Source organism: Olea europaea, chromosome 23 (genome assembly GCF_002742605.1).
Source record: "Olea europaea var. sylvestris chromosome 23, O_europaea_v1, whole genome shotgun sequence".
Taxonomy (NCBI): domain Eukaryota; kingdom Viridiplantae; phylum Streptophyta; class Magnoliopsida; order Lamiales; family Oleaceae; genus Olea; species Olea europaea.
The window spans coordinates 8,991,256-9,002,901 of NC_036259.1; the positions used below are offsets into that span (position 1 = coordinate 8,991,256).

At 36.0% G+C, this 11,646-nt stretch overlaps 1 protein-coding gene across 4 annotated transcripts; it reads right to left on the bottom strand.

Annotated features, from left to right (window-relative positions):
* Positions 1-1,463: 1,463 nt before the first annotated feature.
* LOC111372315 lies at positions 1,464-9,579 on the bottom strand. Of its 4 annotated transcripts, none has more exons than XM_022994590.1 (11): positions 8,965-9,579; positions 8,548-8,805; positions 7,636-7,878; positions 7,326-7,475; positions 5,686-7,196; positions 5,002-5,075; positions 4,803-4,884; positions 4,599-4,724; positions 4,341-4,447; positions 2,368-2,519; positions 1,464-1,958 (listed from the first exon to the last, which is right to left on the bottom strand). In XM_022994590.1, the coding sequence occupies exons 1-11, from the start codon at positions 9,403-9,405 to the stop codon at positions 1,710-1,712; spliced, it is 3,393 nt and encodes a 1,130-aa protein (XP_022850358.1). In that variant the 5' UTR covers positions 9,406-9,579; the 3' UTR covers positions 1,464-1,709. The 4 variants fall into 4 exon arrangements, 3 of the variants coding, with proteins under 3 accessions (XP_022850358.1, XP_022850359.1, XP_022850360.1); XM_022994591.1 differs by having other exon boundaries at positions 2,368-2,516; positions 8,965-9,515; XM_022994592.1 differs by lacking the exons at positions 1,464-1,958; positions 2,368-2,519 and adding an exon at positions 3,658-4,117 and having other exon boundaries at positions 8,965-9,515.
* Between the last annotated feature and the right edge of the window lie 2,067 nt (positions 9,580-11,646).

Here is an 11,646-nt window from a genome sequence, read left to right on the forward strand (position 1 = left end):
AGTTAAGATAAAATATAAAAAATGTCACGTTCTTTTCCAAACCTTGGCCAACCTCCTTTCACCACCCACAACCACCCCCACCCACCCCCTTCTTCCTTCCACGTCACCACCACCACCTTCAGCCAATTGGCCACCACGGCCAATGTGAAGCCCGTAAATCTCAATTCCAATCGAATACAAAATTTCAGATCCCAAATATGAGCCACTTAACCAGTAATAATCATTAAAACATAAAAAATATCAAGACCATTATGGGAAAATTCTATTGCTTTGAAAGCAATAACTTTTATTCATTATCCATAGTTTTATCATATAATGTGCAGTAACAACTATGTTACCTCTATGGTTATTACAAGACCATATAATATGTCGGATGTAAATAATAAAACTTCAGTATGTTAACTTTCATCAACTATCATCCAAGCTTTTTATTGCACAAATTAATAGAATTTTAACGAAGTGTTTTTAAATAGAATTTATATCTGGGTTGAAGATATTTTTTATGAGTGTTGTTAAGCGTTTACTTTCCACTGTTCTAAGCAAAAATTCATTCCTGACCATGAACATCGTCATGCCTCAGTGCATTGCCACTAGAGAATAGCCTCAATTGTCAAGACTAGAACAAGAACTTTCACCACCAGGATGATCAAATTAGAGTTGATAATATAGTTTTCGGAGATCCGAGTTCGACTATAATGTTTTGTAGTGCCTGGTTGATATCCTTTAGCCAATCACTTCTCTTTGCAGTATTTACATTGAGTTTTCTGACTGTCCATCTACTATTGTACTCGTGACCATCAGTTTGAAATATTCCCAACACTCAGTATCTTCAATTTTGTTTACTGCTTGAAACTATTGCCAATGTTTCGTTTTTAATATCATCCAAATCAATTGAATTCGTGCTCCCATAGTCATCTCACATATCATCAAGAATTGGGACATCATTGACCTAATGACGGAGCTGGAGTACTTTTTTGGGCAAGCGCTAACCATTTCGTTGAAGTCAACTAATGTTCAACAATCTGCTATAATCTATTTAATATTGGAATAACATATATAAGAAAAGGGTCAAATAGAATTAATATAATTATATTAGGCCCTTGTTTGAGGGTCATTTTTCAACCAAAATACATTCTTCAACAATGATTTGACATCATTTCAACCATACATTCTTCAACGCAAATCAAAAACTTTTCCTTATTTTTTAACCACACATTTCCCATCAATACACTATTCAAAAATTCATATGATGAACAGAAAAAAAAACAAATAAGAAAATAGAGAAAATAAAACCCAAAATTACACAATAAATGAGCTAATATAAAAATTGTAAGAACTATATTGTATAATGTAGAATATAGATTTAAAATGAATAATACTATTTGCAGGCACTTACTAGCGTAGTCGTCCTACATGGCACACTCAAACATTTTGTAACCAAGGATCCAATGCTCTTTACCAGCTATATACCAAGTATTGTTCCATTCACTAAACTAAAGCCATGCAAGGAAAAATACTAAAATCTCTCCTGTGTTTACACTTCAATATAACTGAAAACTATCCACATTTCATTTGACAACTACACTGTACACCATACATTTTCTACAACAAATCAGATAATATAAACTGTGAAACTGGAAATGGAGACACCCCACACCAAAAGAATCAAAGAAATTTAATTTTCAAATATACGATAATCCCATTTTCAATCACGAGATATATTTTACTAATAGTGAAGAAGAAGAAGTTGCCTGAGCATGGATTGCCTTCAGTAATGCCACAAACTTGAAAAGACTCCCTTCCGAGAACCACTTCAGTTTCCACATTACGGGACCTGAAACCGGCCCTTTCTTGATAACTGCAGCATCCTTTACAGTGCATTCTTTCTGTACAGGACGTAACTCTGATGTACAATTGAGAGCCAGGGTCACGCAGAGGCCATCCAGAGTATCAATGACCTGGAAAAGTAAAAACAGTTTTCTTCGGTGAGTTTCACTCGAACATAATCTATGGATAAAATATCGAATGAATCAAAATTACATGATATTCAAGCTGCAAGAGCTCTACTTGAAGGTCACAACCAAAATAACACAATTGAGATATCAGCTAAGCAAACTCAAATTTGCAGTAGCTCGAAAAACCGGAAGAAAAATGCCAAGTAACTTGGGATCTACATAAGCCCAGTTGAATTGCCTAAAACTTATTTTTTTCCATGTAAATTCCATGCTTGCAATCAAACACACCCTAAAATATCATAAGAATAACAACTTCAAATAAGCTATAATAGCTTATTGACATTAAAACCTACAAAATATACGATAAAACTTGAATAAATGCTATAGTGGTAGGAGCATTTATAAAAATTACCATCTCTGAGATATTAACAATGGCACAACTTGAATCCAGCGAAAAATAATTAGAAGATGCAAGCTCAGTGGGGCCAAACTGCTCAAGGTCCTCAATGCAGACAAGCAACTGTCCTCCAACAATGAACAGCGACCTTGAAAGCCACAAATCTTCTGGCCAATTGTGAACGAAAATAAAGAAAACAGGACATCAGAAAGGGTTAAACTGCTCGTCCTCCCATCCTCATCCAATAACGAGAGAAATGATGAGAACAAGAATGTATATATCCCATCAAAATAAGGAAACATCAAATTAGAAAATACTCTAATCTGCAAAGCAGTTAACCGGTTCATCCTTCAGCAGGGAAGGTGAATAAATTATGCAGAAACAGCCATGATAACAATATAATACACTATGAAGTATCATTCACATTGTCCTATAAAAAGGGAGGGAAAAAAGGCAATCCTGTACTTTGTGCACCATGCCTAACGCAGGATGATCAATTGACAAGACTACTCTAGACACAATTCCATGGAAATAAATTTTGTCCAGAAAGCAGTTCTTTCAAAAAAAAATTACTGACATCACACCTAACTTTCAATAATGATCTCAATTTATAGCATATACATAAATGTGTGTATTTTTTAACATTTAAAACCACACACCCACCCCTGGCAAACATCTAGGCCAAATAGAGCATCCAGCAAATCCAGGACACAGGGATACTACAAGTGCCCCCACATCCCTGGCAAGCCCACAGATAAAGCCTGTGTTTATCATCCCACAAGGGAAACAATTAGCCATCAAGACTTATGCACCTAGCACCCTGACAATTTCATCTTCTAAAACAGTTGGCTGATCATTCTGAAGAGAGTGAATTTGATCAAAAATGAAAAATATTTATTAAAACTATCAATTAAATAAAAATTATGTCAAACTAATTTCATTTATTTTTTTATTCAACTAATTTCATTTCCTTTGTTTAACTAATTTCTCAAACTCTCATATTTGATTAAAATAGTATTTTACCCTAGCACTTTTATCATGAAGATCAAGGCAAATCACATAGAACATTCACATCTTGTACCTTTCAAGTTGTTCTGCCAAAAGAGAACCATTGAGTACTGAAAAATGTTTATATTTGAACATCCACAAACATGCTGCTCTAAAAGATGAACCTGGATCTGCTCCAAGCTGCCATTCAAAATTTCCATAACCCATCCAATAATAAGAAGAAATCATACAACCCGTCAGAACATCAACACAAGCACCTTCTTCTTTTTTTCTTTTTTCTTTTTTTTTTTTAACAATATAATACACTATGAAGTATCATTCACATTGTCCTATAAAAAGGGAGGGAAAAAAGGCAATCCTGTACTTTGTGCACCATGCCTAACGCAGGATGATCAATTGACAAGACTACTCTAGACACAATTCCATGGAAATAAATTTTGTCCAGAAAGCAGTTCTTTCAAAAAAAAATTACTGACATCACACCTAACTTTCAATAATGATCTCAATTTATAGCATATACATAAATGTGTGTATTTTTTAACATTTAAAACCACGCACCCACCCCTGGCAAACATCTAGGCCAAATAGAGCATCCAGCAAATCCAGGACACAGGGATACTACAAGTGCCCCCACATCCCTGGCAAGCCCACAGATAAAGCCTGTGTTTATCATCCCACAAGGGAAACAATTAGCCATCAAGACTTATGCACCTAGCACCCTGACAATTTCATCTTCTAAAACAGTTGGCTGATCATTCTGAAGAGAGTGAATTTGATCAAAAATGAAAAATATTTATTAAAACTATCAATTAAATAAAAATTATGTCAAACTAATTTCATTTATTTTTTTATTCAACTAATTTCATTTCCTTTGTTTAACTAATTTCTCAAACTCTCATATTTGATTAAAATAGTATTTTACCCTAGCACTTTTATCATGAAGATCAAGGCAAATCACATAGAACATTCACATCTTGTACCTTTCAAGTTGTTCTGCCAAAAGAGAACCATTGAGTACTGAAAAATGTTTATATTTGAACATCCACAAACATGCTGCTCTAAAAGATGAACCTGGATCTGCTCCAAGCTGCCATTCAAAATTTCCATAACCCATCCAATAATAAGAAGAAATCATACAACCCGTCAGAACATCAACACAAGCACCTTCTTCTTTTTTTCTTTTTTCTTTTTTTTTTTCAAATTTTCACATCACAGGAAAAAGACAAATTAAAAATCACCTTGTCAGGGAGCAATAATCTTTTATCCCACACAAATCAAAGAATTCCAAAACCCATAGCAATTCTCTTGATCTCTCTATGCACCTTGTTATGAACAGATATGCAGCATTGCCATCAAAGCACACCCTAATAAAAGCACAAAATACGCATGCTGTTAGAAATTCGGAGCAGGCAGGCTTTCAGAAGTGATTGGAAGTTATCAACCTTACAACTTGAACTCCTAATCCAACGTAGGCGTCTCTAACATCTCCAACGCCATGACAACCCACCATTTCTAATGTTGTTGCTGCAAGTTTTATCAAACAAAGCAACAAGATAAGCAGAATTTAATTGACAGAGGAAATATTGAACAGAAGAAATATTATTCACAGCTGCAAATAGCTCATACCACAACAAAGCTAACCTGACCCATCACATGCCTCGACAATGATTAATACGTACAACTTGTCTTTACTGCTCCTTAATATAGCCACTTCCCTGTACATGTAAAGTTGGGGGAAAATAGTATCTAGGCTAGAGATTGGTGCATACTACGGTTAACAAGCTTAAAACATACACACACGTACAGGTAAACAGAAGTAGTTAATTAACATTGATATGACTAATGAGGCTGACAGAATGGCCATAAAGTTAATTGATAATGGTGTAAAAGACTAATTCCTTAACTTCACCATCAACTAGAGGCTCCTTTACAGGTTTTTGGGCGATCTGATTGCAATTGGTCATTTAGAAAGATCGTCCAAAATGTTATGCATGTTCACGATGTATACCCTTTACCACTCATTGGAGGTTTCACCATGAAAACAGATAAACAAATAATCAAATGAAATGCAAAAATAAAAGCCATGTTCCTTAAGGCTGACTTTTACTCCAAAAGCAACCTCAAAACCCCATTTCTTCAGAAAAATAATCTATTGAGAGCCAGAATGGAAACCTTTTAAGCATAGTAAATCTTACAAGCTTCATAGTATGAAGTCCTACCACACCCTAAAGTAAAATTACCAAAAGGGTAAGAGAAAGCAGCAAAAAAATCATATAACCAACAGAACATTTACATCTCAAATAATTATCGTCTCCAAGCATTTACCTTTCAAAATGACCTGATTTTTCCTGGAACAGACAGTTGCAACATGTATACTGTGTACAAGTTTCACAAGACCCAGAATCTGCAATGTTCAAATTAAAATAGCTCTCAATAACATCATCTTTCCCACTATTTGACGAAGTGACTCCAGAATGGTGTCCCCTGTAATCATTTGTAGTGCTTTCACAGGTATTTTTCTCAGCACATGGCTTCTGCAAGTCACCAGTAGCACAACAGATTTCTTTTTCAAGTTCCTTATCATTTCTGCATTTTTCCACATTATCATTGGATTTCTTCGATGAGTCAGAGTCACCATGGCCATCCTCCTCTGGTAACGAAATCATTCTCTTTTTTGGTTTCCTTTTGAATTTTTTCTTCTCCAACCAATCAGCTTCCTGTTTCAGAGAACTTACAATTTCACCATCATGCACACCATCAGTAAAATTGCTACTTGTATAGGTGGACCTATCCAGCTCTCTAACTGAAATATTATTAGAATTTCCTTCCACGCTTGAATCTGAAGTGTGAGTCCCATTTTCTTTCAGTTTGGACCTTTCACCTTGGTCAGCATCACCAGACTGAGAAGCAGAAAAGTAGCCATTCAAACCACTTCCAGATATTTTGTTGATCATAGACTGATCAACCTGAGTTTTAGAAGCACCAATTTCACCAGAATCATCATCACTACAACTTGTATTGCTATCAGAAGATGCCACCGAGAAGGATTCTGCAGATAGCTGAAGAAATTCTTCTTCTAAGTTTTGGCGCCGATGCAAAATGTCTGCTTGGTAATGAGGAGGAGATCCAGGGCAAGCTGATGAAGAACGAGATACAATAATATCATCAATTGCTACTGAATAGCTATTTATATTCTTAGCACTCACATCTTTACCTCTGGAGATTCCCAGTGATTTAAGAGGTGAGTTTCTAGTATCTGCAGACAGGTGTCCATCATTTAAGAATGTTGTATGTTCATGATTCAGACCCGTACTTTTGACAACAGATCTATCCCCACTTGCATGACCCATGAAAAACTTTGAAGCTACTTCACCAATTCGGTTGAAGTACTGCTGGGCACTGACAACTGTGGATGTGTCCACAAAGGAGGTTTCAGATTCTAGAACAACTGTACTACTCTCATCCCCAGAAAGCTGAACAGAGTCCGAGATATATCTCGAGCTCGCTCCAAGATTCTCATCTATTGCCTCACTTTTCATATGAATCTCTCTATTATTACTTAAAATTCGGCTCCCACGGCCACATTTGCTGTCATCAACAAAATTGTCAGAAGCTTGATTCATCCATTCTTTGAATTCCTGCAACCATAAAACAGACCTTTCTTTTTTCATTAATTCAATTCTTCTCATGAAATCTGCTATTTCAGCTTCCTCATCTGTAATATCATTATCCTCTTTGGTTTGAATCTCATTATCACACGACACTGAATCTTGGTCCGAATATATATATGTGCTCTGCTCTTCACTCTCGATACTGACAAGACGAGAGATCTTCCTCTGCGATGAGTACAATCAAAATTAAAAAGTACTAAAGAGATCATGTAAGTAAATACTCAGGTAAATAATTACAAAAAGAAACTGAATGTAATGAATCAGGGGATAGATTAGCATGGAACGGTTTCATACCCTATTTGTATTGATAGTCCCCTCCAGTCCAGCATCACCTTTGGCTGGTGAATAGAATCCAAAGCTAGCAGGTCGCCTCTGCTGGCTTGCCACTATAATCTGCCGCTTCCAAAACTCTCTCGGGGACATTCTCTTCTCGTCCAGCTTAAGCTGAGGTATTGTCACAAATATTGGAAATGTAAGTTCCACATGAGTTTGTAGCAGAACAAATAGCATGTATGAATCGTGTAACCTAAACTTGCATTTCTTCAAATAATGACCTCCAGAAACACAATTAAATCATAGGCTGTTGTATTATGCGACAGCTTACTTTTTCTGGATGAAGGAAAAGGCTAAAAACTTGGGAGCGGTACCATCTTGCAGAACAAAGAGGATTTCCTTCCAACCATAAGCTCTGAAGAGATGGAAGGCCAGCAAGGATCTCTATCTCAGAGAAGTTTGAAATAACGTTGAAGGAAAGATCAAGCCCTTCAAGTGACTTCAAATTCTCAATCCCTCGCAATGTGGTTAAAGCATTGTTCCTCAGCACGAGTTTTACAATTTGACACGAGACCTGCATAAACCAACAAGTGAAGAGGGTCCAAAATGTTTTCTAAATAGGAATACGAACTACAGAATTATATGGCTTAAGGCCAAAGTACGAGTGAAGCAACTTATGCATCAATGAAAAAGTTAATTGACTGAAGCTCTATGACGGGAGTGTAAGAGACTGATGATTAACAATGTAAGTTAATTGCGTGATAAACTCCACTATTAGCAAGAGACATCCATCTAGTGATGTATTCAATGCAAATTAATCATGACAAAGCCCTCAGAAAGAACGAACCTACTATTTTGGTCATATGAGATATGCATGTATGTGTTTTGGATTTTTTGTCCTTGTAAGGCTTTCTGTTCTCTCACTTCTAGCACATCAGAAGAATGCAATGAACTTCAAGAAAAAAACGAGGGGGGAGTGTTTACCAATTTTAAACACTGGTTACCCAGCAAGTGAATCAAAGACGATATTATAAACCTAGCTTCATTATAATTAATGGTATATATGATCAAGCACCCAATCACAAAACAAATTTCTAGGCAGATGACTGATTAATAGTGATCCAAATTTGATGGTTAAAACTCCAATGAAAGATAACAAAAATAGTCCCCAAAAATTTATAAAAACCACCAAGAATTAGAAAAAGAAAAAAGATCATGCAATTTTAAATTTTGATTCAGTTACCTCACTAAATGATGCAATACTTCTCAGGTTATTAAATCCAAGATCCAGGTGCTTCAATTTGGTACACTTCCGAAGATTATCCACCTTTGCAAATTTGTTCCTACTGAGATCGATGGTTTCAGCAGCTGGAAGAAGCTGCAAAGACTCGTCCATAAGCATCAAGCCATTACACGCACATGAAATAAACGACAACCGGTTCCATTGCGGTGAATCCTTTATCTCCGCAATTCTACTTGCAAATATATGCCTCAATGCATCCTAATCCAATTCGAAGGAAAAACATATACCAACACTCAATAAAATTGCAGTACATCAAACAGTGAAAATTAATATACATCAAACAAAATCTTCTGTTATAAAAAATAATCTAATCAAATCACCAGATAAACACAAATTTTCCTTTAAGTAAAAACTCACAGTAGAATTGTGGCAGATCAACTTCTCCAAAGTATGTCTCAATTCGAGTAACCCCCTGGCAGCCGAGGCCGAGAGATTACATCCCCTGATCTCCAGAATCTTCAACCTCCCAAACGGCAACAAATACAGCGGCGTAGGATCCCTCCCCGGCGGAGGCAACATCGAAACCACCTTCAATGACGGTAACAACCGCAGAATTCTCCGGAGCTGCTCCAGCGCCCGGTGATCACCCAAGTCGGAAACATACGCACGCAGATAATCCACCGGAGCTCCGGCCAACAAACTCTCCAGCTCCGCCAAAGCCTCAAGCCTCGATTGCACATACCGAAGCCCCACGGGGTTCAATTTCAACACAAGGGTTCCTTCAATTAACGGTTCTGTGTTGTTTTCCACGAATTTCACTAAAGATTCCAAGTATCTATCCCCTGTGACAATCGCCATCAATCACCTACATACATATAATTCCATATATCAAATAATTAGGGTTCATAAGTATGTATACATGCATTTAAACTTATATTAGCAAGGGAGAAGGATGAATTAAGGTTGAGGAAAGGGGGGTTTGGGGGGAATTGAAGGGAGAAGAGAAAGAGCCATTTTGTGTGTTTATGCGCGTGAAATGTGGGGGTTAATGATTGATTGAAGAGGCAAAATAGTTCCCAAATTTACATCTTGGTCTCTAATCTATTCTATTAGTAATGTAGTAACTATTATTCTGGTGGATTCAGTCCCCAATTTTTTATTTTCATAGCAATCAAATCCTCAACAGGCAGTCCTACCCTTATCATTGATTTAAAACTCAGTTTTCTTGAACGATAATGCTAAGTAACACAATTGGGATTGCAATCCCAGTCTAGATAGCATTAATAAGTATTAAATGATATGTAAAATTAAACAAATCATTTAATTTTATCTTTTATTCAGTCTATTATTTAGCCCCATTTAGATTGGGGTTGTAACCTCAATAAGGCTAAATAACATTACTCTATTAGAAAGAAGACGATTTTATCTTTATTTTTAACTGAACAAAGGTTGAAAGAAAGGAAAAATAAAATAAGCACAAAATTCACCAACCGTTATCATATATTCTATTCTTGATTTTATTTATTGAAGTCCATTTATTTTTGGCAAGGATTTTTAGGTGGTGTTTTATTAATTGAAATCCATTTCATTTTGGTAAGGATTTTTAGGTCTGCTTACCAGCCTTACTTATACATGTACGGCGAATTTGACATTACACATACCCTAGTATATTAATAGCAGAAAAAGGTATGCGAAAGTAGACATGTTACCTTTCTTTCAAATATGATAGATGATTAAAAAAGTAAAACTATTTTATGCTATTTTTTACATCAGAGAAAATAAAAATAGAATAATTACGAAGTTTAACATCATCGTGTGCCAATATATCGAGCCTTACTTTCACAAATTTGGCATTACTCCGTTTTTTCGATCACATAATCCCTGATAATTCTCCAATAAGCTCATGAGATTGAATAGTTTTGATGATATTTTATTTGTAGTTTGTGTTTTCAAGCTAATCAGTAGTAGTACCATTGCCTTCTCTTCATAAATGAGAAAAATATTACATAAGACGTTCTTAGCTCAAAAAAAAAAAAAAGGAATTTTTTTCTAAAGTTCATTGCACATTCCATGGGCCATATTTCTTTTTGGTAATTTGAATGTTGCCCTTGGAACCTAATTCTATCCGTATCTTCTCAAATCCGAAACGGTGACATAAGGTTAGGCATGTACATAATTTTCGCATATCCCATTATTCATAATGCGAAAATACTACATTTCCATCACTTTTCCTCAATAAACCCTCCAAATTCGTGTTGTCTTTGAACCAACCATCTTATATTGATTTTTATGTTCGTTATTTTTTTTTCCCTATAATTAAACATCAAGGTGTATCTTAACAAAATTTGAGTTTTTCATCATGGGAACCTATAAAGTGAAAGGTTACGGATTGAGGCTGCCAAAGTATTAGGTTGGAACCTAGTTGCTATATCTTCAATAGATGAGGATCCTATGTAATTTTGATGCTAAATAATTGGATTAGAGTTGGACCAATGGGTAGGGTGATGGGGACACGTGGTAAAAATGGGGCCAGCTGGTGGTTTAAGGGTGCGTTTGCCTGAGGAGAATAAATGAATTAATTATAAGAAGTATTTAATTATGAAAAGATGTGTGAGGATAGGGAAGGTTAAAGGGGAGAAAAATGCTAGAAATCCCGAGATTAAATCTTAGGATTGGCTCCAGGGGTCGAGATCGTGCCACCTCGGCTGCTGATTTGAATTCATGCGGCCCCATGTGATGCAAGATCGAGGGTCAAGGTGGCAACACCTTGGCCCTGGAGCCAAACTGGAGATTTAATCCCAGGCTTTGAAGCAGCTTGTAAAGGGTAATACACACAAATGAAAATTTAAGTGGTTTTGATATAAAAAATGTACATGCATAAGCAACTTCATGTTACGTGGTGTGACGCACATGGTTAATAAATGTGTACATAAGCAATTGCATACTACGTAGGGACACCAGCAGAATGGGACAAGAATAGAGTAGCCAGTCTTACTTATGGGGAGGCAAGGCCACAATTTCTCTCCCCATTTCCCAGTTTGAACTTTTTAATTTTTAAATACCATTTAAACTTAAAAAAAAAATAAAAAGAAATAAGTA

Bases quoted from the DNA above. Each gene is read 5' to 3' on its own strand.
- LOC111372315 (XM_022994590.1), bottom strand. From the start codon at position 9,405: ATGGCGATTGTCACAGGGGATAGATACTTGGAATCTTTAGTGAAATTC. The intron at 7,197-7,325 runs GTATGAAACCGT...TACTCATCGCAG, and splicing joins GGACTATCAATACAAATAGG to AGGAAGATCTCTCGTCTTGT. The intron at 2,520-4,340 runs GTACAAGATGTG...ACAATTGGCCAG, and splicing joins TTGGCAGAACAACTTGAAAG to AAGATTTGTGGCTTTCAAGG.